Source organism: Equus asinus, chromosome 5, assembly GCF_041296235.1.
Source record: "Equus asinus isolate D_3611 breed Donkey chromosome 5, EquAss-T2T_v2, whole genome shotgun sequence".
Classification (NCBI taxonomy): Eukaryota; Metazoa; Chordata; class Mammalia; order Perissodactyla; family Equidae; genus Equus; species Equus asinus.
Window position 1 is genome coordinate 102,629,590 of NC_091794.1, and position 27,834 is coordinate 102,657,423.

Consider the following 27,834-nt stretch of genomic DNA (forward strand, 5'->3'; position numbering starts at 1 on the left):
ACATGGGAATATAGACTAATATAATCCAGTTTAGATTATGTTCATTTTTTTTCCCTGCTGATTTTAAAGGAAACCACAACATTTTTGCGGGCCCTGCAGGTACTGTGGGCTCCAGGCCCACTGCACTGCTGGTGACTGGGCCCTGGCTGTGGCCTTCCTCATGTCAGTTTATGTACGACGGCAGAGGCCAGAGCTGTCTCTGGGTGTACACGGCTCGTGCCAGCCCCTCCTGACCTTCCCTTGGTGCAGGGAGCGGACGGTCAGAGGATGCCATTACCCCAGTGGCTCCAACTGCCTCAGTGATGGTGTTCACACTTGGTTGGCTGGCCTGATTTTCTGGCCGTGGTGACCGAGACTGGAGGGGCAGCCCCAGGAAGGCTTGCGAATATCTGCAGGGGGAGCCTTGGGGAGTGGACCTCCTGTGGTGGGAGGTTTGGAGGCCTGGAGCTGGGTTGACTTGAGTCCTTAAAGGTGTGACTCTTGTTTGCCCAGACAGTGAGGCACTGACGTACCGTGTGCACAGCAGCCCTTCATTCGTTTGCTCATTCATTCCTCCCACGTTCACTGAGCGCCTACTATGTGTAGGCCCTGTGCTAGGGCTGGGACTACAGAGATGATAAGACCCTGGTCAGCACTGCTGGAGCTCCCTGCTGGGCAGGGTGAGAAGTGTTCCGGGCCAAGGTCTGGGAGCCCTGAATGAGGGGAGGTTAGTTCTGGGTGGGAGCTGGATGGGGTGTGGACTGGGAAAGGATTCCGTCTCTACAGGTTCCATGTTCAAAATGGACTGGAGGACTTGAGAGCGTGAGGATGCCAGAAGCCCCACCTCATCCTGCTGAGCCTCGTGTTTTCCAGGGCCTGGAATGGGGCCTCCCAGGACCTGGGGTCTCAGTGTCCCCCAGCCACTCAGGGCCAGACTGTGCTGTAAATATAACCAGGGTGACTCGGTGGAGGCTGGGCTGAGGGGAGGGGGAACCTCGGAAGCAGCAGTGCCAAGGTCAGGAGCGGGGGGTGGGGAGGGCCTGAGAACCACAGCAGGTGCCACTGCCTCGGGCCCACACTTTTAGCTGCTGTGATAGGACTCTCAGGGGACAGCTGTTGCATCTTGGCTGAGGCCTCCTAAGGGGGCTGGCAGGGTTTCTCCTCCAAACCAGGTGGAAGTACCGGGGTTCACTGAGTGGGGTTTGGTGGGGCTGAGTAGGGGGTTTGATGTTTGGTGATGGGGGCCTGGGCTCAGTGGGGGGAAAGCTTACTGAGGGGGTGGGACCTGGGGCGGGTTTTAAGGAGTCGTCTCCCTTTCTCATTCTCTGTCCCTGAGTCACTTCCGGTGTCTTCATTCCTCATTCTGCTCCCTCTGCCCGGGCTGGGAGTGGGGGCCTTGCACGGGCCAATGCTGAGGGCCCCCTCCTGGCTGAGACCAGTCGGTGGAGGGCCCTGGTGTGGGACAGCTGGTCAGTCTCTCACACTCTGAAGCCTCAAGGTCTGTATCCATCGCCGGGCTGGCTGGGCAGGGGTTCTGGAGCTTGACTTCTAGCCCTCTCCTGTCAGCATCCTCTATCCCTGGGCTGAGACCCTTATGCGCTAGCACGATAGTTCTTCTTCCCTTGGGGAAGGGGTACTGAAAGGCAATGCTTAATCTAGCATGCTGTGTTAGTGATGGTGGCACCTCAGGCACTGGGTGGCACGTGGGGTGGCATGCCCCAGGAAATACCCTTAAGGACGCAGCCTTCCCTGTGAGGAAGCCCAGGCGGAGGGCACCCTAGCTGCTGTAGTACCACCCACGTCCACCTGGGGGCAGCGGTGCCCAGCCTAATCCCAAACTCCCACCCACACCCCCACTCAGGTTGCACCTGGGAGAGGGGGGGTGCCCTACCTGGAAACCACAGGGCTGGGAAGACCTTGGGACCCCAGGCTACCCTCACATCAAACAGATGGGGAGACTGAGCCCCAGTGGGAGCCTAATCTGTCCAAAGCCACAAGGGGAGCACCCCACTTTTCCTTGTCCCCCTACCACCCCAGCCTGTGTGTGGTGGGGGAGGCTGGGGGTGTCTGTGGGTGGGGAGGAGAGTTTCGGAGGGGGTCCTTGGGTGCATCAATCCAGAATCAGCATGGCCACTCCTGGTACACCCCCTCCTCTGAACTCACCAGGTGTGACAGCTGGATGGGTGGGGGCATGGGCCCGGGGCTGAGCGCATGGGTCTGCATCCTCCACCCCGAATGCCTCTGAGGGACTCTCTGGGTCTCCCTGTTCTTGTCTGGGAATAAAACAGCACGCCCCTCATGGGCTGTTTTTGAGGACTAAATGAGTTAATACATGCAAAGAGCTTAGCCTAGTGCCTGGTCATAGCGGGTGGGCATCAACTTCAACCTCTCCCATTAGGAAGGGTCCCATCTTCTTCCTGGCATCTGACATGACACGGGAGCCACCTGAGCAAATGCTGCCCCAGCATCCAGGTGACCTCATCCCTGTCCCCTCCTTTCCCCGCCCCTCCCCTCCCTCACCAACCGACAAGAACCACACACACATAAGAATATAGAATTTTATCTGATTTTAGTTAAAAAAAATAATCGTACCACCGAATGAAGAAGTAGCTTTTTTTTTTTTCTTGGGTGAGAAGGGAGGGGGAAAAAAAGAGCAATAAGCCCAAAGAAAAAGAACTTTTTATATTCATCTGTATAAACATATCTGCTAAGGCAAACGCAATCCAGGCCAAGGCTGCTGCACTGGGGTCGACACCTCCTAATCTGCAGATTCTAAGGGCAAAAAAATAAACCCTCTGCAAGTCCAATGGGAGTTTCACGGACTTTGGGGGCATTTTACTAAAATAAAGAGTTATCGAGTTTAAAAAGCAGTGACACTGTCACGACACACACTGAAAGTTGCATAACTGTGGCTTCGATGGCCGTTCACTCGTTTGGACTGGGTGACGGGCACGGTTTCACGACACAGCGACGGACACAGACACACACACACAGACACGCACACGCGTGAGTGAGCACATCGGGAGCTGCGCAGGACTGGGCGGTGGCACAGGCATGGCTGAGGCCCATCTGGAGATGGGCACAGGGTGGGCTGGGGTCCCCATGCTTCCTCAGGGGGTGGGTGTGAGGGGACAGGTCCTGTCGCTGGTGACAAGGCGGTGAACATCACTCGGGGAAGGAGGGCGTGACAGGGCCGAGCGAGGCCCCCTGCTCACCACTGCCGGGTCCATGCAAACCGCTTAAAGCACTTCTTGGATGCCTCCTGGAGAGTGGAGACGGGCGCTGCTTTCCTTCCCTATGAAGGGGCCAGGCCCTCCCCACCCTGCTCTCTCCAGAGCCCCTGGGACCCTCAGGCCGTGCTGGGGGGACTAGGGAGAGGTGGTTTCTGCCCCCAGAACCTTCCCAGCCCACAATCCATGGCATGGCCAGCAGAGGGTGAGCGCGTGAGGTAGATTGGCACAGCTGCCCCCTCCCCCTGCCTCGCTGGGCCCCAGAGAGCTGGGGTCTCCAAGTCAGCACAGGGCGCCAGGGGCCTGGATCCCTTTGCCAAGATGGAAGCCTCCCGCCGTGACTCCAGCAGAGAGAGGAGGCAGGGCTGGAGGAACAGGTGTGGGCGCGGGGGCCCTCGTGCCTCTCATCAGCTCCTTAGGTCCAGCTCTACGGAGCCGGCCACAATTCTTGCCATCTGTTGCTCCCCCAGTCTAGGAAGGGACTCAGAAGGCCCCAGGGGCAGTGCAGCCTGCTGGTTAAGGGCAGGTGGCCTCTGGGTGGGGCAGGAGGTGAAAAGGGAGAGGCACAGGGGGCAGGCACACGGGGTAGGGAGAGCCCTAGGGCCAGGAGCCGGGCTCGGAGCAGCAAGCAGCGCTGGAGGAGGTGGTGGGCAGCCGGGGGTGCGAGAGACACGGGAATCGCCAGGGGGGCCGGGCCAGGCAGGGAGCCAGCGCCGGTGTTGCGGCCTCGAGGACAGCAGAAAGGAGCGGGGAGAGGCTGGACCCCTCTGGGAGACCCCTCGACTGGCTCTGTTCACAGATAGTTTAGGTTTTCAGTGTGGTCCCTTCAGACAGAGCCGCGGACGCCGGCTGCCGGGGCGCCGGAGCCAGGGCCGTGCGGTCGGGGCCAGCACCTCGCTACTTGAAGGTGGACTGCAGCTCCTTGAAGGCCGCTTTCCGCTGCTTCATCTCCTCCGCCTGCTTCTTCCTCTCCTCCTGCTCCGCCTTGATCTCCTCCTCAAAGCGGCTGGACTCGTTGATGGCCTGGACCTGGGGTGGCAGGGGTTAGGGGGGTCAGGGCCGGGTGGGGGGGGTCTCTGCGCCTCCACGGCGGGCTTTCTCTGGGGTCCCTTCTGGCCTGCGGTTCTCCTGTGCTGCTCCCATCAACACACGCATGGCTCTACCTCTCGCTAGCTCTGGCCTGGGCCAGGCACTTCATTCACTTCTCTGAGCCTCAGTTTCTCCATTTAGAGCCTGGTGCTCCATAACCCTGACCTCATGGATTCGTTGGGAGAATTAAAAGAGAGAACGCACACTCATTGGCGGCTGCATAGCATGGGTCCTATCTGTGGGAGCTTCTGATGTTGCTATCCTCATCCTGTTTCCCGTCCTGGGGAGCCCAGTGCAACCTGGTCCCACTGATGAACCCTGAAACATCCCATCCACCCTAGAAGCCCAGAGGGAGGCGGGAGTGGCCTTGAGAAAGAAGGTTCTTAGCTAACATGGGAAGAAGGAGAAACAAGGAAAGGCAGGACCCAGGGGCCATACATGTCCCCTCCATCTAAGTGTGTGCTGGAAGGGAAGGTGGCCTCTGGGGCCTGTCACACTCCCTCCAGGCTGGGGCTGGTGGGGCTGGTGTCTCCAAAAGGCCCTGGGAGCCAGCGCTATGTTTCTGGGCCTGCTCTGCTCTCTCCTGGGCCCACCTTTTATGGCCCAGTCCTTTAGGGTGGTGGCTGTGTGTGCCAGGAGCAGCTCACAGTGGTCCCTGTCCCTTCTTCAACAGTACACACCCCTCACCCACCCCTGGGGCTGGGAGAGAAAGAGGAAGCTGGAAAAGATCACAGCCTGGATGGGAGGTGACAGAAGCCAGGAGTGCACGCAGTGGGCCTTGCCCAGCCGGGCCCGGCCGTCAGCTCCCCGTCTCCTGTCTGCAGCCTCAGCAGGGACCGGAAGGGGAAGCTGTGACCCTGGAGCTAACCCAGGGTCCTGTTATAGCCTGGCCACCCCGTCTTCGAGCCAGGGTCAGGGCACCCTGCACCCCGGGTTCCACACACCCTCCCGTCCTCACCTTGGCCTCAAAGAAGCTCTTGGCCCCCTTGACGCCCTCAGTGGAGACATCGATCTCGGAGAGGCGTGCCAGCACGTGCAGCCCGCTGTCCTCCTGCAGCTCCCCAGCCGCCGCCTTGCGGAAAATGAGGAGGAACTGCGCAGGGAGAAAAGCACGTGGGGTCAGGGAGAGCGGGAAGGGGCCGAAGTTCCTGGCCACACCCAGGCCCAGCCTTAGGCCTTCTGGAGAAAAAAGAGGCGCGCTCACAGGACTGGGAGCCAGAGGTCTGGGTTCTCGCCCCTCCGTGCTCTGTGTCCCTGCACAGGCCGGTGTGACCCCCCCGCCCCCCGACTCTGGGCCTCAGTTTGCCCATCTGAGCCCTCTCCTGCCCTCCAGGGCCCAGGGCTCCTGCAGGCCTGCTCCGCCCATGCTCGCTCCCATCAAGAGCCTCTTATCTTTGTCTCCACTGTTCCCCCAACTAATCCACTCTAATCGCAGTTACTGAGTCCTAAGGGTACACGATTAGGCCCATTTTACAGAAGGTTCAGACACAAGAGAACACCTGCCCCAAATCTCAGCACCAGGAAGTGATGGAAGAAAGATTGTCCTAACTCCAAACCATTATCCGGTACTGCCCACCCCTTCCTCCCTGGGACTCTCCTCTTCCAGGCGCCCCGCCCACCGTTCTCTTGCCCCACCTCCTCTAGGCTCTGAGCCTGGACCCTGGCATTTAACCCTTTGCCGCCTGGGGTCCAGTCCCAGTGCTATCTGGCTTTGAGCTTCCGTTTCCTCCTCTGTAACCAGGCTTGCTGACGGTTCCTGCGTCACAGCGAGGCCTGGGTGAGATCCGGAGCGAAGCCACCCAGCCCAGTGCCCAGTCCTCTTGGACCCACAGCACACGCCACCCGCTCCGTCTGTCCCCCCTTCCCCTGAATCATAGCACCCTGTTAGTTCACTCTTCACGTGTCTCCCCCTCTAACTCCAGGGCCCTTCCCTGTGCTCCCAGAGCCCACGCAGCATCAGGTACACAGAAGTCACTCAGTAAGTGCTCACTACATGAAGGGACAGATGCCCCGCCTTCTCATGTAAGGCATCTCAGAACCCCCAGGCCTCCTCCAGGATCCTGCTGAAGCCTCAGCCAACTGTCAGCCATTCAACAGTGGCTGCGCAAGGACAATGTCGCCCAGTGACAAAAGGGGGTTAGGCTCTCCGTGCCACCAAGCCCTCAGGTGTCACCCTCCCTGGGGAGCAGGGCTTACCTCCCGGAAGCTGAGCTTGCTGTCGAAGTCTTCATCCACCTCCTTGATCATGTTTTTCAGGCCCAGGTGGGTCTGGGGAGCTCCGAGTTTCTCCATCATGAGCTTTAGCTCCATCAGGTCGATGAAGCCATCCCGGCCGGCATCGTACCTGTGGGCGCAGAGAGAGAGGCCTAAGGACATCCTGACACCTCATACTTGAGCAGTCAGAGCAGTCCCAAGCTGGAGGGCAAGGAGCCCGGGGCTCAGAGGGCACCTCTCATCAACATGTCATTCTTTCACAGCTGGAAGAGATCTTGGCCCAGGTGAAGTCCTGATTTGTGGCCCAGCTACAACGTGGTTACCTCTGATGATGCTGAGCTCACTACAGGGCCTCCTACGTGTTGAGCAGTACTAACTTTTGGACAAGTCTGCTACACAAGGAAATGAAACCACAGCCTTCCTGTACTGAATGTGACACCTACAAGCAGAGAGAAAGAATTCACAATACCACAGGGCTATGGATTGGAAGGGTTAGCATCTCTGATCATCTCCAGGACCAGCCGGCACACCGGAACGTCCACTGGCGCTCGAGAGACATCTTGGTCCCATCTCTCCTCTATTCTCTTTCCCCACCCAGGAGGGAGGCAGAAGGTACCACGTGTCACAGGGCAGGGCCAGAGGTCACAGAAGGGAGGCCAATTGGGAGGCGGCCCCGGGCGTATTCAGGGAACAGGCTGTGCAGGGTGCCTGCAGTGAGCGGTGGGGATAGGGCTCGGGGGCTGGAAAGGGCTGGAATAATGATTGGGTGACCAGTGTCTCTGCTCTGCACATTTCTGGTCTCCTTTTTCTACCGCCAAGGGCCCCACAGGGACAGGGATGGGGTGGGGAGCAGAGTCTAAATGTCCCTCTCGACCAGCCTCCTTGTGGTAAGAGCTTGGGTCAGAGATGGCTTCCAGGCCCCGTCACCCACTGGGGAGGTGCTGCTGGTGCCTGGAGCACCCAGCACAGCAGATGTGGCCTTGTGCACACAGCCCAGCCGGCCTCTTTTTTATTTTTTTTTTAGGAAGATTAGCCCTGAGCTAACTGCACCAATCCTCCTCTTTTTGCTGAGGAAGATTGGCCCTGAGCTAACATCTGTGCCCATCTTCCTCTACTTTATATGTGGGACGCCTACCACAGCATGGCCTGCCAAGTGGTGCCATGTCCGCACCTGGGATCTGAACCAGTGAACCCCAGGCCACCGAAGTGGAACATGCGAACTTAACCGCTGTGCCACCAGGCCAGCCTCACCACCCGGCCCTCTTATCAGCTAACCAATCACCAACCTGACTGTCTCCTGGTGGGCTGGGGAGAGTGCTGACAGCAAAATGGCCTGAGTCTAAAGAAAGCTACTGCAGTCCCCTAACCTAAGCTGACTGTGTGACAGTGGTGGGGACAGCAGTGTGACATAGAGGCACCGAGTTCCAGAAACCTACGTCCTGGAGACCTGGAGTTCTTACATCAAGACATATCTCATGCCTGTGCCTTCCTCAGGGCTCCCCAGTTTCCTTCCCCATCTCTAGTTACACTGAAGTGTCACATGACTTTGAACTTCTAATAGCAACCACTTTTTGAAATCTTTGTGCCAGGAACTTTACAGACTTGACTTAATCTTCGTAATAACCTTATTTTATAATGGGGGCTCAGAGAGGTTAAGGGACTGGCCCAAGTCACACAGCAGTAAAGGAAAGAGATGGGCTTCCACTCCATGCGTGTTGGGCTCATAAACCTGCACATTTGCTCTGTGCCCAGCCCCCCTCCACATGTCCTGGGGCTGCCAGCAGAACAGAGATGTCTGCCGGGAGCGCTGAGCGGAGCATTTGCACGAGGGGTATAAATAGTTCACGAGCAAGTGAGTCAGTGGTTGGAAGTGACGCACGCAGCACAGGGAAGATGAGCCTCTGGGAACCCTGCAGGGGACAGAGGGTCCTGAGGCCTTCTTCCCCTCCGTGGGGTGAGCACCCGGAGAGGGCAGATGGATCACAGGTCCCTGTGGGCAGTGGCCACAGCTGGGGCGGAAGCAGATGGGAGAGGATGTGGTCGAGGGCTGTGGGGCTGGGGAGGGCCAGGCCGGTGTATGGTCCCATGGTCCAGGCTCCACTTAGAGCTGGAGGGGCCCTGTGGGAGACTCGGTGGAGGCCCCTCCTCCAACCTCAGAGCCTGTGTGCCAGCTGGCAAGGGGCTGGGCAGCTGCAGCAGGACCCTCAGTGACAGGCCTGGGCAGCCTGGGGAGGGAGTCAGTTCCTCCTGGGCCGTCTCATGGCCTCCCTCCTCTGCGTCCCTCGGGATGACAATCCCCTGCCACTTTCTGGACTTGTGCTAGAGTGGCGGTCAGGGGTGACAAGTCAGGGTGGGAGCAGACCGCCTGGGTCGGTGGACTGGGACCCTGAGGCCTCCCGCTAAGGCCGAGAAGCCTGGGATGACAGTGCCCTCTCACCCGGCCACCCTGAGGGCTCAGTACAGCGCCTGGCACGTGCAGCTGGCTCCAGAGATGGCAGCTGCCACCCTACAGTGAGGTTTCATTACTGTAATTAAGCTCCCACTATGTGCCAGGCATCTTCTCTTTACAACCCCTGTGCTCAGCAGTCCTGAGAGGCTGGTGTTATTTCCCGTGTGACCGATTAGGGGACAGGAGTGTAGAGGTGAGGGCCCTGGTCCGATATCTCAGACCCCCCAACCCACGATTCCCACACTCTCCTCTCTCTGCAGCCCCACCCGCCTCTCCTGAGCCCCTGCTTTATTTACTGCTCAGTGTACGGGGCTCCCCTGCAGCCAGGGGCGGCTCAGTTTCAGAGGAAGTGCAGATAAAGCGTCCAAACTTGGACGGAAACTTGGGCTCTGCATCTCCGGGTCTCTGGCAGCTCCCAGGCTTGGCTGGGCTGCAACTCCAAGTGCGGCTTGAACCGCTGCCTGCATCAATCAAGGGGCAATCAATTACTGGGTCTGGGCTCTACCTAGGACGGGCTCCGGCCCCCAGGGGGACAATCCAGGGCTGGCCGCAGCACCAATGCATCAATTGCCAAGGGGAGGTGACAGAGTAGGGAGAGGCCAGGCGCCAGGGTGCCAGGTGCTGGGGTGGAAGGTGGGGCCCCAGAGGAGGCAACACTGGAGGGGATTGTTCCCATGACCCCCCTGCGGAGCAGACATCCACCATGTGCCTGGGTGTGGCTGGGCTCTGGGTCACTGGATCAGCCGAGTTCCAGGGTTAAGCTGACTGAAGAGGACCTTGAGAGTTTGTGCTGACATCAACTCTGCTGAGACTGACCTGGGTCCAAACCCCAGATCTGCCACCTGCTGACTGGGTGACCTGGGTCAAGACACCTGACCCCAGAAACCTCAATTTCCCCATTGACATCATGGAGATCAAAGGACCCCTCCCAGGACTGAGGCAGGGCTTAAAAGAGACAATCCAAGGAGGTGCTTGGCACAGAGCCTAGCCCACAGTAAGCACTTAATTAATACAGGAGAACTTAATAATAATAAGTTATTCTTCTTAATATCTACCTTTAGGATTAAAGACTAAATAAGATTATGGATATAAAATGCCTAGTACATAGTTCGTGCTTAAAACCTGCTAATTTCATTATAATAATAATAGTGGCTATTGAGAACTATTGTGTGCCAGATACCACATTAAGGATTTCGCATATATAATATAAAAATGGTGACGATAATAAGAATAATAATGATAAAAAGTATCACGGCTTCTCCCCTGGGCACCGGTCCTGATGGGACCTGGCTGGGAGGAAATGCTTGCTGGAGGCTGGCCTGGAGGCAGGGGGTGGACAGGACGACCCAGAGGTCCCTCCAGCATCTCCCCTCCTTGGACGGTCCCACTACATTCCCCACATTAGGCCTGATTCAAAGACCCAGACACTTGGGGAGGTGGAAAGACGGCAGGACAGAGCCTTTTGCTCTCTCTCTGGGCAGAGGGAGAGAGGAGCCTCAGCCCTGGATTACTCTCTTGTCCTTCCTCTGGCAGGGAGAGAAGTGACAAAGGGGGAGACTGTCACTGTGCCACCAGCAGGTGTACGACTACCAACATAGGAGTGAATGATGTTCCAAGAAGGCTGGAAACAGTCATATCCCTGGCTTGGGGACCCTCTCATCCATCAGCCCTCTCCCTGAGCTAGAACTGAGGGTGCAGGTGGCTCAGAGTGTCCAGAGAAAGAGGGTCAGCTCACAAGATCTATCTGCTTCATGTTATGCGGGGAAATTGGGGCCCAGAGAGGGCAGGAACCAGCCCAGGGCCACACAGCCAGAGGACTGCAGGATTCTAAAACTTGGAAGCTTTCCTTCTTCCTGGTCCCATGGACCATCCCAAAGTCTCAAGCATGCAGGGCTTGGGGAGGCTGGGCTGAGAGGCTGTTGTGGGGCCTGCCCGGGAGGGACCATCCCATGCACAGCACCGGTAACAAAGCTCCCGGGTCGGGAGCTCAGTGCTTTTCCCAGCACTGGAGGGAGGCTGCCGCCCCTGGCGCCGTGCCCACATTCCTCCTGCCTCCCCCCGAACAGTTCTCGACACGGAGGGCTCAGCAGCTGCCGCCCTGGATGCTGGTGACAAAATCCCCTCCCACCCGCCCTTGAAAGTGGAGCAGCCGGCCACTACCCAGGCCGACTTTGCCCCTGTGGGCTGAGCAGGCCGCAGCCAGCTGCTCTCCTCCTCCCCGGGGTTCTGATACCCAGGAGCCGTGGGTGTGGGCGGTGGCTGGCTCCTACAGCATTCAGTATCAACACCCTGGCCCTGCCCCCAGGCTTGTCCCCATTTCCTAACAATGTTATCATTAGTGGCTACTCTGTGCTAAGCACTTACCATGGGCCAGGCACCGTGCCAAGGGTTTCACATCAGATCCTCACAAAAACCCCACGAAGCAGGCATAAATATCCCCATATTACAGATGAGGAGACCGAGACTCAGGGAGGAAGCGACTTGGCCGAGGCCATACTGGACAAGAACACAGCTGGGGTCCAAACCCAGGCCTGATGAAAAACACATGCTTTTAACTACTATGCTGTGTCCTGTTGCTTCCAGACCCTGTGCCAGAGAACCTCAGGTTGGGAGGGGTATCAGAGGCTACCTCAATTAGCCATTTGTGAGGGTCTGATTCCCAAAGCAGTTTTCCTGCCTGGTGTCTTGAATACCTCTGAGGACGGGCAGCTCACTGCTTCCCTAAGGCAGCTCCTTCTGGCTTTGGAACTATTAGAAAGTTGCTCCCCATGGATGACCCTCTGCACCCGCCAGCTGTGCTGTGCAGTCTGGTGGCAGAATGAGGAGTCGTCACCACCACTGCTCCACAGCAGGAAGGTGGAGCAGCTGGACCGGGGACACAGGGAATGCCAATTCTGTCCCTTCTGATTCCCATCCCAGGCCTCTGCTGATGGCCCCTTTGCCCAGGAGGGTCCCCAGGAGGACAGACAGCTGGAGAAGGTGGTGTTTATGGACCGAAGACCCCCAGGCCCACCTAGCTTTGGTCTCAGCAAATGCACAGACCTGGTCCTCCCCTATCCTGTTTGGGGAGGCCCCACTGGCTCCTGGGCCTGTATTCTTTGTCGTGTGAAATCGGAAGGCAGGTCCCTTGGAGCCAGAAAGTTCTGGACCACAGAAAAATTCTAGCCTTGCTGTTGCAGCCAGCTTAGCCCTGCCCACCTCCCCAAGCAGGTGAACGCCCCCATGCTCAGTGAGGACTACTCAGCGGTGCCATCGGTGCCTGCACGCCCCCACCCCAGATCGCCTGACTCATGTGGGGAAAGCCCAGCCGCTCACCACTTCCTCTAGTTCTATCTGCGGAATCTGACACTGATCCGTTGCCCTGTGTCAGCCAAGGAGAGGGTATGCGAGTGTGTGCGCCCGTGTGCCTTGCTCACGGCTCCCCAGTGGCTTTTCAGTGAGTCCAAGGATCAAGCGGGAGCTGATGGCAATCTGCTGGGGGCTGTCACGGCTTGGGGACATCCTAAGTCCGGGTTCAACCGCCTCACGCTGAATCCCAGCCCAGGAGGGGCATCTCCCTCCACTTGTAGCATCAGCAGTGGGATGCGTGCCAGTCCCCCTGCCCCCCGGCCCTGCCTGCTCTTAATAGTAATTATTGTTATAACAGTGATTGCAACAAACATTTACTGAATGTCTAATTTAACCCAGTGTTTATTATTTAACTTAATCTTCCCCCTATTCGGCCTGTTACCTGCTACCGCTCAGGCTGAGGAACGCGCTTCTCCTGAAGGTCAACTTTAGGCAAGTGGCAGGAAGATGGCCGTGGGGTGGCCTGGCGCCTCTTAAACTTCAGTGTGCACACCTGGTGGATCTTGTTAAAATGCAGATTCTGATCCAGCAGGCCCGAGAATCTGCATTTCTAACAAGCTCCTGGGGGATGCTACGCTGCTCTATTTGGGTCCCCCGGGAGGAGGGGCTTGGAGTCAGACAGACTCAAGTTCAAATCCCATCTCCGCTCCTTACTAGCTGCGTGACTTGGGACGAGTCACGTAAACCTCTCTGAGACCCAGTCTTCCTATGTGTGAAATGGGAGATGATCATCTTAGAGCGGCCGCCAGAGGCCCTCTCCATCAGCTGAGGGCCGCGTGAAGGGAAGGGCTGAGCAGGGCCTCTGCACAGCCCAGAAACCCCTGGGTCTGGCTCCTCTAGCTGCACCTTTCTGGCACAGAGCCCTTGGTTCTCTGCAGTCCTTGAAAAGCGGAAGTCGGCCAAGGAGAAGGCTGCTGGTGGCTAGAGGGAACTCGGCTGCTGGAGGGTGTGCGGACTGTCCCTGCTGAGGTGGCAGACACTCCGCCTCCTCCGGCTGGGCTGGCCTTACAGAAAGGGCCTCCCCGTAGGCAGCAGGGCCTGGTCACCCAGAGCCTGGACTCTCAGAGCTGAAGCCCAGCCTTGGACCCGGAGGGCACGGAGGAGAGGAGGCGGCAGACAAGAAAGTGCAAAGCAATGGGGAACCAAAAGTCCCTGGGGGCGGGGGAGAGGAGAGGTGACTCAGAGTCAAAGGGGAAGCAGGAAGAGCAGAGGGCGAGGAGTGAGGCTGGGAAATCCTCCCTCCCCAGGGGCGGGGCATCTCGGGGAAGCCAGGCTCCTGCAGCTGCAGGTGGAAGGACCCGCCCTCTCCACCCCTACAGAGGGCTTCCCCCCCCCCCCACCGAGGCTCCGAGAACCCCCTGCTCCCAACCATGAACAGCCCTCGCTGGGCCTCTGGAGCTCCCTGTAGGCGACCTGGTTCTAATCCCGCCTCTGCCACTTATTATAACCTTGGATAAGGGACTCAAGCTCCTTGAGCCTCCATTTCCTCATCTGGCAAATGGGGATGGTGACAGCACCACCTCACTGTGCTGGTGTGAGAATTCAATTCAATTCCCGAAATAATACACATAGGCTCCTTTGGGGACCACCAGACCTGGCGGCTCCATTTAACAAGGGGAGGGCGTGGAGGCAGGGGGCTGGCTGTGGAGGGAGATCATCACGGCGCCCTCAAGGGAACTTTCAGTGCTCATGGTCGAAAGAAAGAAATGGAACCTCTCACTTCCAGCCCTGTGGGCCCATCCTCTCGACCCTCTAAGGCCCCTATCCACTGCTGCTCTCTGCAAGACTTTAAGCCTCTTGAGGGCAGGAACTTTATTCTTTCCTTAATTCTCTGGAACTTGCACTCAGCAGAAAATCAAATATCAGTCGGATGAACGATCAACTGAGTGGACGTCATGTTTTTCAAGAACGTCATCTACGTCTTTAATAGCCCACAGACCAGACGTGATGGATTCTTTCCCAAGGCTCCGGACTCGTGTAAGCCTAATCCTCAGCACTTTGCCTGGTAGCTTCTTCACCCCAAGGGAGCCCGAGGCTCCGAGAGGCTGAGCGCCCGCCCAGACTCAGCCTGCCGGGACTGGAGTCCAGGTTGAGATCACTCCAGACCTGCTGTGTGCTCTTTTTTCTGCCACCTGCCTGCCACGTAATTAACTGATAATGAATTCGTTTCCCTATTTTTGTTATTGATCAAAGCTGTACGTAGCTGTCAATCAGAGTGCCTGGCAGCAGGAGCAAAGGAGGGTTCTCATGCTGTGTCCGCTGGTCTGGCTCAAAGTAAGAGGGTCGTGCCAGGCCGGCAGCTCCCCGGAGGATAAGTGGAGGCAGCCAGGGCTTCCGTGCTGCTGCCTCCCTGCCAGCCCAGACAACCACCCCAGGGCCGCAGGACTTAGTAAGTACTCAAATTGTGCCAAGCACTGAGTTAAGCACTTCCTAACAACCCTGTGAGATGGGTGCTGTTATTCTCCCTGCTCTGGGAAGGTTTAAGTACCTTGCCCCAGGGCCCACAGCTGGGATTCAAGCCCAGGGCCGCAGACTCCGAAGGCCGTGCCCTTAACCACTGCACCGTACTGTCTCCCAGGAAGGACTCTGGGGGAGGTGCTGTGAGCAGGGAGGCCCTGAGCAGACACCTGGGAGGTGGAGCAGGTGGAGAGGAGGGGAGAGGCCTGGGGAGGGAGGAGGCGTCCAGAAGGAGAGGGAAGCCTGTCTCTCTGACGCAAGGGGTCATGAGGCGACACGGCTGGGGACAGGCTGAGCAAAGCAGGGAACTGGGGCATCTTCCTCAGATTCCTTGGCAGGTTCCGAATTACAGGGCTGCCTACCTCTCGGGCAGGTGTCGGCTTACAAAACCCCGCAGAGCCCCACGAGGGCTGTTGCCGGCCTTGAGCCTTGAGCCCTTGAGGGTCTCTGGGACCACAGCATTCCCCCTTGCCTGGAGGGTCCAGAGACAGGCCTGGATGAACGGGCAGAGAGAGGTGGGGAGAGGGTGGGATGAGAGGGAGGGGTGCAGCCTGAAGCCACACAGGGTGGGAGAACAGAGAGTCCAGGGTCCACTGACGCGGTGTCCCCAGGTGCCCGGCACAGTGCCAGAGCTCACCTCCTCCCAGCCCAGCCCCGGAGTGGGGCCCACTATCCCCACTGTACACACAAGGATGCTCTGGTTCAGCCAATGAAAACCTCCCCGGGCACGTAAGCAAGTCACTGCACCCTTCTGGGTCTCAGTTTCCTCTTCTGTAAAATGGGGAGAAGGCTGGAGTCTGACCCTCCAGGTCTCTCCTAGCTGGAAACTGCCCAGCTGTAGTGTGAGGTCAGTGATGGTGAAGAGATCGTCTGTCTTCCCTCTCTCCCCTCTCTCCTCCCGCCATCCCCATCCTCAGTAAGTGAGTGCTGATGAACACCGAATGGAGGAACCAGAAGACTCTGGAAGGCAGTTCTGCCATCCAGAAGGATTCAGGACCCCTCAGAAATAAGGGGTCATTGCTGAATCAAACTTTAGGAATCATCAGATATAGCCTGCTCCTTTTACAGATGGGAAGACTGAGGCTCAGAGACGGCAGGCAGATTGGGTAATGCAGTGGCAGAGCCAGGACAGAAGCCCAGGCTTCCTAGCTCCTGGCCTCCAAGGAAAGGCCAACTCCCAGATGCCTCTGACCTCTCCCCATCGGCTCTGGTGGATGGGTTCCCCCCGGGGGGGCTGGCCTCCCCTCCTCCCTGCCAGGGAGCTGGGGACCAGGGCAGGAGTCTCTCAGCAGAGCCCTGGCTGGGATCCTCGGCCCTGCTTGGACCCAGGAGGCTGCAGCCCCACTCGGACAGCAGAAGCAGAACGAGGGTTTTGTCCTCAGTGAGAGCCTGTCTGTTGGTTGTTCACAGCCGGGAGTCGGCTGGGCTGGGCTGGGCTGGCACAGTGAAGCCTTGTTTCCTTGAATACAAAATCTGGAGCTTTCCATCCTCGCCAGGGCCCCCGGCGGGCAGCACTTCCTTCCCTAGAAGTCTAGCTCCCTGGCCCCTTCCTGCCCCCCTCACCCCTGCAGACGCCCCAGCAAGCAGGAGTGGTGCAAAGAGATGGCTTGCAGGGGTTCAGCTCCCCCGAGCCTTCATCAAAGTACCCCTCGTCAAACTAACACCAAAAATGCCTCTGTAAAAAGTGAGAGTGCTCAGCGAGTGCAGCTTCAAGACCACTCCTCCAGCCATGCGCCCCTTCCAGTTGAGCCGCAGCCTCCCAAGGCCCTGCTCGTCAGGGGGTCTGTGTTCTCCCAAACAAACAGCTCCATCTTTTTTTTTTTTTGACAGGGGGTAGGGATGCTGTGGAAGCCCAAGAGAAGGAGGACTCTGAGAGAAAGAAGATGTGGGCTGGCAGTGGGTCCACGAGGCAGAAAACCAGCCATGAGCATGGAAGGGGGTGTGGGAGGAGCGCATTTCCCATGTGGAAACAGATGTCCGAGACAGGAAACCCAGAAGGGAAGATTTAGAGTCACAGACCTGGGTTCAGATCCTGGCTCCATCATTTCCTAGCTGTGTGGTCTTGGCAAGTTACTGAACTTCTCTGTGCCCAGACTGCCCAACTGCGCCATGGTGATGACTATGGTTCTATGTCACGGGGATGCTGGGAGGAAGCCACTAAGGAGTTCCTTAGTGCCTTGCACTATCAAGGCTGGGATGGTCTCCCCTGCCCTCCCCCAGGGCCGGCTCTACAAGGAAGTTCCAGGCAGCAAGGCTGTACCCAGGCCTGAGCTTTCCAGCCATGCGGGCTGGAATCCTGGAGATTCTGCTCTCCCGACGGCACCAGCCTCTGGCTTGGAAGAAACTTTAGAAGAACTCCCGACCAAGACCCTGGTGTCAAAAAGACAGGCTCCTCAGGGCTCAAGGACTCCATGCAGAGGCCCAGGGTAGGTAAAGACTCAGTTCCCCCCACAGGGTGACTCTTGGAAAAGAATGGGGCCCCCAGCCCTCCCCAGGTCCGAGAACCAAAAACCTCTTCCCCTGTGCTGGGGCCGAATGCAGAAGCGGCCGCTCCACAGGCAGAGGGAAGTGGGAAAGCACCTTTCTCAAGCTGTGGGGTTGCAAAACACCCCCTTCCTGGGCTTCCTGCTCGCCGCCTGGACACACAGCCCCGACCTGCCCCGACCTCCTGACCCAGCCAAGGTGGGGCCGGCACCTCTCCCTCAGCCTTGGGCTGCCTATCCCAGGGGGAACAAGACCTCCTCACTCCCCGACCCAAGACTGGGCCTCAGGATGGTTCTAGCCCCTTCCAGATCCACTCCAGGCCATACTCCTGGGCCGCTCCCTCTCCAGGAGCCCGGGGCAGGGGATGGGCAACAGGAAGTGGGGCAGTGTCCCAAAGGGAGGGGGGCTGGCTGACCATCTCAATCCCAACTGAGTGGACCCAGAGAGGGACCAGAAGGGGACTGGGAGGCCTTTCTCTCTGGTCTCTTCACAGAGATTTTAATTTTTTTGGGGGGGAGGAGGGCTGAGCCCACAGGCCTGGAGTGACGGTCTAACCTGCTGAGGGCAGTGTGTGGAATTATATGGAGTAAAGGGTAGGAATGAAACAACCAGGCAAGTCAGATAGGAAGGTGTGGGGTGTCGGGGACCCTGTGTGGGGAGGGAAGGGGGCACCCAGTGGGAGAAGGGGGGAGAGATGGGGGCCTTTTGACAGAAAGCAGGGGGCCAGTGACTGCAAAGCTGCAGGGTGCAGGGGGGTGGGGAGGGCAATGGGAGGGACGGACAGTGAGTGGAGGGAGGAGGGGGCTCAGCCCTCAAGAAGAGGGGGGGATGTACATACCCGCAGAGTCGGGGGACAGGGATGGAAGGTCCCTCGTAGGGAGACCACCTGAGGGTCCAGGATTGGGGTCCTGACTAACAGAGTGGATGGGGGTAGGAGTAGGAGAGGCTCAAGGGTCTTTGACCACAGTTTGCTAGCAGATGCTGACTAACTGCAGGGGATGAGTGGGTGGGGGTCCCTGCCCAGAACCTGTGTTGAGGGGGATCTGAGATAAGGAGAGGAAATGAAAGGACCCCAATGAAAGGAGGAGGTGCGGCCTGGGTGGAGGGAATGGGCACCTTTGTTGAGGGGCTGGGGGGTGGGTGTTTCTGACCAGCGTGTTGGGGTGGGGGCGGGGAACTGGAGTAGCTGGGGAGCGAGAAAGGGAGGCCACGGGGTCCTCAATCTCAGTGTACGGGGGGTAGGATGGTGGGGGAAGCGTCACTAATAGGCCAGAGACCCAGAGTCTCCAGACCCATGTGTACAGGGGCGGTGGAGGCTCCTGGGGACTCGTGATTATCTGGAAGGACCCGTGGGGTCCCCCACTCCGTGTGCGCGGTATGGTGTTTTGGGTGGGGGAAGCATCACCACGAGGAGGGGTGGCGTGCCAGGGGCCGGGGGTTCCCAGACCCACATGCCTGGTGGGGAGGAGATCCTGGAGCCTCGTGATTATCTGGAAGGGGCCGCGGGGTCCCCACCCCTGGCGTGTCGGGGTTCAGGGGCGCCCGGCTGGCGGCAAGTGTCCCGGGGCAGCGCGGGGTCGAGGGTCGGGGGCCCGAGGCCGGCTCGCGGGGTGGGTGGGGGGCCGGGTCGGGCGGGCACTCACTGCTTGAACATCTTCTCCATGTCCTTGATCTGCTTCCTGGAGAACTCCTTGAACTCGGTGTAGGGGTTGAAGACGCGGCGGCTGGGCGACTGGGGCTCGCCGATGCCCTGGTTGAGGTCGGCGCGCCGCAGCAGCTTGGCGCTCAGCTCCCCGTCCGCGCTGCCCAGCGCCTCGGCCGCCTCGTCGGGCGCCGCCGCCGCCGCCGCCCCGTTCAGCCCGGGCTGCTCCGGGGCCTCGCCGCCGCCCTCGCCCTCCATCTGCAGCCGCCGGCTCAGCTTGCTGGCCAGCTCGTCCGTGGCCATGGTGGCCCGCGCGGCGCTCGCCTCCGCTCGGCTCCGGCTCGCCGCGCGCCCGCACCGCCTCTGGCCGCGCTCTTCCTCTTCCTGACACTCCCCGGCGCCAGGCACCGCCCCCGAAGGTGGGACTTACGCCCCTCGCGGGGCCCGCCCGCTCCCCGCCCCCGCGCCCGCGCGGGCTTGGTCTCCACCGCCCGGGCCCAAGTGTGCTGGGAGCGCCGAGCCCGCTGCTCTCCCCCGCGTAAGCTTGGGGGGCTCTGTAAAAGTGCATCCCGCTCGCCGTCCTCACTGTGCCAGCTGAGCAGGAGAGGTCGGGCTGGGGTTTGGGGACCGAGGCGGGAAGAGGGACTCTTCCCCTGCAGTTTGGATGTGGGTCAGGGGCTCAGGGGGCGCCGCCCCCAACGCCTTCTCCGGAATCCCCACGCCATGAAGGCGTAATCCTGTGTCTGTGACACCCTGTTGGTTGCCATGGAGACGACTCGATGTTACACACTGGCGTTCTCAATGAGGGTTGCAGGGGTATTGAACAAGGTGGACCCGGTGAGCAGGAATCCCCGTTTAGATTTAAGCGCAGCTGGAGCTGCTGCATCTTTTGGAAAAGGATGGACCAGCAGCTGAGAAGGAGATGAGTCTGGGCCTCAGCCCTGAACGGTCCTCGGAGACAGGGGGAGAACGAAAGGGGGAAGAGGCTGGTCCCGTCCCCTTGGGCCAGCACATCACACGGATGACTTGGCAGAATAGCTGCCGGGCCACGGTCGTCGCCTGTGACTCTGCTTTATGGGAACTGGCAGGGAGATCTTGATGCTGCCGTGTCTGTGGGGACCCCAGAGGAGAGATGCCCTCCCCCAAGGCCCGTGGATGGGGCTTCGGGAAGAAGCAGAGAGGACTGCTCTCTGTGGTCTGGTCTGTCACCTTAAAACTGCAAAGCCGTGGACCTCCTGCATCAGAACCACGGGGTGGGGGGCGGGGAGGGCTGGGTAATAATGCGGATTCTCAGGCTCCAATCCAGACACGCAAAACTTTGGAGTGGATTTCCAGAAATCTGCATTTTAACAGGCACCCAGCGGAATTCTGCTTTCTGAAGTTGGAGAATCACTAATCTAGAAGGAAGACTATGTTTTGTGCTTTTTCTCTAAAATGCTAGGACAAGGGGCCGCCCCGTGGCCGAGCGGTTAAGTTCATGCGCTCCGCTTCGGTGGCCCAGGGTTTCACCGGTTGGGATCCTGGCGCAGACATGGCACCGCTCATCAGGCCATGCTGAGGGGGCGTCCCACATGCCACAACCAGAGGCACTCACAACTAGAATACACAACTATGTCCCAGGGGGGCTTGGGGGGAAGAAAAAGAAGATTGGCAACAGATGTTAGCTCAGGTGCCAATCTTTAAAAAAATAAAAATAAAATAAAATAAAATGCTAGGACGATGCTGAAGACCCCAATGCAGAAGCCGCTCCTGTCAGTCACCGTGCGGAGAGAGGATGGATGCAGGGCGTACAAAACCAATGCTTTGGAGGCAGAGCGCTCTTGAGAACGTAAAGCCAGCAAGCTGTTACAGAGTGATTTGCACAGAACAGAACTTGCCATAGTTTAAGAATATTGCTGAATTAATTTAAAAGGCATTTGAAAAAAGAATGAAATTGAGAAAAAAAACTCCAGGGTTCAGAAAATGTGAAATTTTCCATAACTTATTTTTGAGATTGCTTCTGAGTGCGAGGAAGATGTTCAGCTTTCATGACATGATTTTGTTTCTTTAAAGCTCAGAATTAAGTTTCTGTCGGTCTTGGGCAGTTTGGGCCAGCTACTTACAAAAGGCAGGTTTCTGTGTCTCCCATATGCAGCCTTCAAGGGCCCAACAGAAGGACAATAGTTTGTTTTTTATTGAATGCAAAAGACTAGGGACAGGGTGTAGATCAAAGCTTTAAAAGTTCTGTCTGCAGAAGCTCGGGTTTGCCAAATTCTTAGTTTTCCTCCCAAAGCAGCTAATTACTTTCAAAAAATCTAGTAAATCTCAACTTGCCCCAACCTATGATTTGTAACGGGTCTGCATGAAATAGGGCTGCCTTTATTACGAAATGTTTTGTATCTGTTGGACATGGGAGCAAACTTTTAATAGTTATGAGATTATGTGAGGGTTTGCCATCTTAAAAAACAACTTAAATATACGTGAAAAACCTGGGGTGTTGGTTTGAATTATTCACATGGGCTCTCTGTATGAAACTCCTCGGTCAGTAGACATTTGGCTTGTGTGGACACCACCCTCAGGAGGCAGGGTGGGCCCCGTGATGCCTGGCTGGGGGAATTCTTGTTCCTTATCTATTGCATCTTCTCAAAGGGGAGCAGGACAGCCAGGCCTTGCTGCTCTTGTGCTCAGGCAGAGCTCAGGAAATGCTGCCCGGATGGGTAAGCCCTTTTAACACCTCCTGGGTTGACTTTCTCACAGGATCTCAGGGCTTTAGAGCTCTGAGGCTCTGTGGCTACAGGATGAGACCTTAAGCTGCCCAGGGCTCTGCCCCACTTTGGAGACCTTGGGCCTGGGCCCTGCCTCTAAATGCAGCTGTTGATCTGTTGATCTAAAGTCAGAGATGCATGCTGGGGGCTGTATTTTATTTGAACTTTTTCCTTCTGAGGTCATTGGCCTTCAGGAAAAGCACTTCTTCAGAAGTCAAAGAAATAGCGAAGGGAGGAAAAACATGGATAACTGATGAGCACCGATTAATTGTGAAACTTCCGGGAACTCCCAGTCGCCGGTTCATTAGGGGAAATCATTTTGGAATGACCCTGAGTGCCATGCCCCAGGCGTGGATTTAGGCAGAGAGAAACGATCTGGACTGGTTACACATTACAGCATTTGGTCATGTGGAAAGAATGATCTTCAGGAAAAATCACACCCTCAGCAAAGGATTTTTACAGAGGCAGGGGGAGTGAGCGCCAATTCTGACAGTATTCCTGCAGCAAGGCAGCAGGGCAGACTTAGTCATCGTTGACTTATGTTTCTTTTCTTCCTCCCACATCTCCTTGTATAACTGTCTTGTGGGGAGGGGTAAGGTAATATTAAGAAAAACAATAGCACTTTGACAAAGGAGGGGGGAGAAACAGAGAGGAGTAGGGAGGAACTCTTGGGCGATAGGGGCAGATGGAATGAACTTTGAGGAGCATTCCAGAGCCTGACACAACTGGGTGGTCCCTCCAGCCGGAGATGCTGGGAAAACGAGAGGGGATTAGGGAGGCCGTTGGAGATAAAAAGTTGGCTCATAAACGGCACCACTCACTTAGCACTTTACAAATACCAGCCCACTAATTAATCATCACAAGCACTCCGTAGTCACCAGGAAACCCTTGATTGATTGAGAAAGATGCACAGAGGTCAAGGTTCAGAGACAGTCCAAATACTCATTTGGAGAGACTGGAGGAGTGAGAGCAGGGAATGGGGCCACAGCCTGGGTTTTCTCACCTCCTGCAAAGTCTGGAAGCTGTGCAAAAGGTGCGGTGTGGGGAAGGATCTGTGTCAGGCAGTTGCTTACGGGATCCCTGAGCAGGGCTGGAGGAAGAGGGTAGGATGGGCCAACAGCTGCAGGTAGACCCATTTACAGGTCCTGAGAAACCAACCTGTCTGTCTGTGGAGCTCTCTTTTTGTGGTTATCGTGGATGCTGTGAATCCACTTGAAAACCAAAATCATCTTTCAGATTAGTTGCATATGTCCAGCTGGGCCAGCCAGCCAAAGAAAAGCTGAGTGTGTTTTCTGCTTCTGTCAAGTCCCAGGCAGCTCAGGGTCCAAGTTTAACACCCGGCAAGCCTGAGTATTAGTCCTGTTTTAAACTCTCAAAGAGTACGTGTGTGTGCACCTTGTGGCTTAAACCCCAGCAATGCCTCATCTCCTGGACTCCTTCCAAAGATGGAAATAATATAGGCAGCTGGTTCCGATTTTTATACTATGCTATGAAAGCAGTATGCGCCTACGTCCAGGCAATCAAGACATATTTATTAAGTGTGCTGGGCACCGGGCTCTGGTCCTGGAAGTCTTGTGGTCATGCGCAAGAGTGGCGCCAAGAAGCAGGACTACCCAGTTTGAAGAGCGAGATTTGTGGGCCCCCACACTGGGAGACTGGGAGGGGCTACAACTCTTCCTGCTAAACCCTCCTCTGCCTGGGACTTGGCACTTAGGACAGCCCACAGGGAGGCTGTTAATAAAATATGTGACATACCCTACCCGCAACACAACTTCCTGGGGGAGGGGACCAGTCTGTCTGGTTCAGCTTTGGCTCCTCCGTGCCCAGCATGGGGCCTGGCCTGAGGTACACGCTGGAGAGATAATTGTTGCATGAATGCACGATGACCTGCTCTGCCTGAGGGCTGGGGACGCACTGGATGTTTTCGCAGTGTCCCCTCCAAAGCATCGGTGGCCCATTTTTAGGTCTCAAGGTCACTGCCAAGAAAGAGAAGCTGCTAAAGTGACACCTCTATGCACCCACATGACTCAACACAAAAGTTAACAGGAGCTCTTAAAAACAAGCCTCTCAAGTGTCTGTCCCCTGCTCCTCAGAGGACGGCATCGGCAGCATCAGAGAGAGATTGGAGCCGGGTGACCTGCTGGTCCTTGGGCGTCAGTGTGGCCCAGAGGTCATTTACCAGCTCTCTGCTCTGCAAACAAGGAAGGAATAAATGGAGGGTGCAGATAAACACTTCATGTGGCTGCAGGGGCACCTGAGAATTTGGGAAATTGAAAGGCAAATTGTAAAATTAACACAGCGCAGAGATAGGCAAAGTCAGCTGAAAGAGAGAGCATGGCGCCGAGGCCAGGGAGCCCTGACCTGAGGTGTTAAGAGGGAAAAGCAGGTGCTCTCAGGAGGGGCTGTTAAACCAGGATGCCTAGACGAAGGTGTGTCCTTTCTGGCTTGGTCCTTTCAGGCGTGGTCCAGTGGAAGGCAGGCCTCCAGACCCACTGGCAAAACTCGCTATTGTCCAGACGCAGGGCTGTAGTGGTGAAAGGCAGTGTGGTGTAATGGTTAGGATCTGGGTTTGACAATCCCAGTGGGGTGACCTTGGGCAAGTCGCTTCACCTTTCCAGAGGCCTCAGTTGCCCTGTCTATAAAATGGCAATAACTATCTCCTCCTGGAGTACTTGAGAAGATTAAATGAGAAAATCTGTGTGAAGCATTTAGTGTAGTGCATGGCGCGTGGTAAAAGTGTCGATGATGGAAATGATGATAATCTGGTTTCCTGGGAGTCATGTGGCAGGCAACAGCCCTGAAGATCTTAATAATCAGTCTGGGTGAGTGTTTATCATGGGCTCTGCCTGTCTGCCCACTGCCTATTATTATAAATAAAGTTTTATTGGGACACAGCCACACTCATTTGTTTAGACATCATGCTGCAATGGCAGAGTTGAGTAGCGGAGATAGAGACCCTGTGGTCCACAAAGAGACATGGCCCTTCCCAGGAAAAGGGCTTCTTGCTGTCTGGCCTTTTACAGAAAAAGTTTGCTGACCCTTGCCTCATTGGTTGGTAGATAACCAGCTGGTTCCTGGACTTCGCTGAGGAAAGTGATATGTTGGAGCAGTCGAGAGTATGAAGTTTGGGCTCTGATGCTCTCGCTCTTGGGCAAGTTACTTACCTACTCATCGTTTTCATGGTAAAATAGGAGTGATGCACATAGTGGGATAATGTCTGGACCGTGCTGAGCACAGCATCCGATGGCTGGCAAGGACACTATAAAAAGTTTGCTATCATTAACTCTTAAAGTCCAACTATTGAAAGGCACAAAGAAACTCCCAGAAGACGGTCATTGCTGCATGCAGCTCTCTCCAGAATGCCCAGCAGTAATCCCCTTGAAAGTCAAAAAAGAGGGTGTGAACGTCAAAGGTGAGCTCTCCCATGCCAAATACCCGGTAAATTAATGACTCCAACACCTTTTCAGGAGAGCAGCAGATTAGAAGGTGAAAAGAAAGGGGAGCCAAGGTCGAGGCCACGAGGTCTAGCACAGTATCATTAGTACCTGGGGCATAGTAGGTACCCAGGATTTGTTGCCTGAATGAACGAAGTCTGGTTGTTTAACCATAAAAGTGATTTATCAGTCAAAGGGCACCTCTGATTTCTAGGATGAGAAGACTACAGTTAGCCAGAAGATACAATTTCTGCCTCCAATATCTTAGGGTCTTAGGAATGAAAGCAATATGCTAAAGAGGGGAGGAGGCTCCAAACAAAGAGCCCACTAACGCTTCCCACTGCAGGACAGAGGCATTGCTGTGGATTCCTGGGAAGAGATGGGCAGAGAAAAATGTTTAAAAACAAAAGCAGGCACATAAGGTCATGAATTGGCCCAAAATAACTTGGGACATTGAGCAGACGGAAGCAAGCGGCACATCTTGATGGAAATGAGGCCAAGCTGATAAGCCGGAATAGTCTGCCCTCACTGGACACCCTAACTCCCGCGTCAGGAGGCCTCAGCACGGAAAAGAGGAACACATTAGCATTAGCAGGTTTTTGGTTTCTGCTCCTCGTTAGTGTATTGCTTTCACCCTAAGACCCTAAAAAATTGGAAGCTACTCCACTTACCAGGAGCGCACTTCGGAATGCAGGTCCGGAAGCTATTTTTTTCCACAGATACTTCATGACTCTGGTTTTTCCAACAGCAGGCGTTGGTGGCTCTGCCAAGTTGCTTGAGAAGGGCACGTTATCTGCAAAGTCACGAATCCAAGAATCCACGCGGGCCGCCATTGGCAAGGGTGGAAGGAAGCTGTTTGTCAGCTTCTTGGGGGATCAGAAGACTGGGAGTTTTAGGGGAGTCTGCAGATGCCTTGTTGTACTTTCGTATGAGCCCAGGGGAAAGCTGAGAGCTACCGGTGGGGCCATGTAGCAGAGTGTCTTAGTAAAGGCCATTTTGCTTGCAAATAACGGAAACAAACCAGCTGAAGCAAAAGGGGGCATCGATGGGGACAAAAGGCCAGTTCCTTGCTGTCCTGACTCGTCAGCCTTGCTTGCCCTTTGATCCTCCAACCTTCCTCATTTCCTTTAACTCCCTTTCTGCTTAAGTTAGCCACAGGAGGTTTCTGTCGTTCACAACACAAGAATCTTGAGTGATATAAAGGGTCCTAGTGGAACAGAAGGGCAGGCCTTGGAACTGGCCTTCCCAAGGAAAGAAGCTAGGAACCAGACAGTCTTCAGGAATCCAGGTAACCTTCTCCTTTTGTGTCGGTTGGAATGCATTCAGCTTCAGAGAACAGAACACTGCACTTGGGTAGATAAAAATTTGGAGCCCCTCCCAAACGGACTCTGGCCATGTGACCTGCTTTGTGTGAGGGGATATTAACAAACACAAGGCAGACAGAGACTTGAAAAGGGGTTTGCTCTCTCCTGCTGCTCTCGGGAACCTGTGCCCACCACCCCGTGGAGGAGCCTGGTCTAGCCTGCTGGGTGATGAGGGACCATGCTAAGAAGAGAGAAATTGTCCCAGCTGAGGCCTCACCAGACCAGGGCTTCTCATTCTAGGTCCTATTGCCATTTTGGATGAAATAAGCCTTTGCTGTGTGGGAGCTGTTCTGTGCACTGTAGGATTTTTAGCAATCCTTGGCCTCTACCCACTGGATGATGTTAGCGCTCCCCGCACCACCCCTGTTGTGACAACCAAAATTATATCCAGACATTGTCCCCTGGGGGGCAAAATCGCCTCCAGTTGAGAGCCACTGCCCTAACCCAACTTGCCTGCCAAGGACCAGGCCTGTGCATGAGGCCATCCTAAATCATCCAGCCCCAGCCAAGCCAGCCCAGACCAGGACAAGTGCCCAGCGTGACGCATGGAATCATGAGAAATCATAAATATTCATCATTTTCAGTCACTAAGTTTTGAGTGGTTTGATCCACAGCACAAACAGGTTCACTGACTACAGTGGCTTAAACAGGGAGGGATTTCTGTGTCTTACAGCACCAGAAGTGTAGAGGCCGGCCGTGTAGGCACCGTGCAGAGTGCAGGGAGGCCGCCAGGTGCCCTCTCGGGCCCTTCTTGTCTCTCCCCTCCATTGTCCTTGGAGGTAGGCCTCGGCCTCTTGCTTGTTGCCTCGTGACCCCCAAGATGACTGCTTCACTAACTCTGAGCTCCAAGAGTGAAAAAGGAGAGAAGGCAAAGGGACAAGAACAAACAGCTCCCTCCTAGCGAAGACTTGCCTTTTATTCCAGAAGGGAAGATCTCCCCTGGGCCTCACTTATGTCTCATTGGCCAGAAGTGAACAACGTCACCAGCTGTAGCTGCAAGGGAGGCTGGGAAATCAGGGCATTTAGCTTTCAGCCTACATGGCAGAGGGAGGTGATGACTAAGGGGCTGTGGTATCTGCTGCAGTGTCTCTCTGGGGGACCTGGTTTCTTATCTCTTCTTGTTGCGTATCTACCCCACCCTTCTCTTTCTGAAGACTGGCTTTGTTTCTCCAAAGACAAGGGGGAAAATGGCCACCCCAGCCCTGGGACTGCATCCAGACTCTCTCCACTAAAGACCTGCATGGCATCCTACTTCCAAACACCAAAGACAGAGATGCTGATTGGCCCAGCTTGCATCAGAGGAGAAGCCTGGTTGGCTTGGGTTGGGTTGGGTATCTACTGCTCAGCCAACCAGCTGTGGCCAAGAGAGCAGTGTGAGGTGGGCAAACCTGAATGGACCA

The 27,834-nt window shown here is 56.3% G+C and overlaps 1 protein-coding gene across 1 annotated transcript; it reads right to left on the reverse strand.

Annotated features, from left to right (window-relative positions):
* Positions 1 to 2,523: 2,523 nt before the first annotated feature.
* EFHD2 (EF-hand domain family member D2) lies at positions 2,524 to 21,358 on the reverse strand. Its single transcript, XM_044769744.2, has 4 exons — positions 18,894 to 21,358; positions 6,495 to 6,642; positions 5,257 to 5,391; positions 2,524 to 4,238 (listed from the first exon to the last, which is right to left on the reverse strand). The coding sequence occupies exons 1-4, from the start codon at positions 19,193 to 19,195 to the stop codon at positions 4,107 to 4,109; spliced, it is 717 nt and encodes a 238-aa protein (XP_044625679.1). The 5' UTR covers positions 19,196 to 21,358; the 3' UTR covers positions 2,524 to 4,106.
* Between the last annotated feature and the right edge of the window lie 6,476 nt (positions 21,359 to 27,834).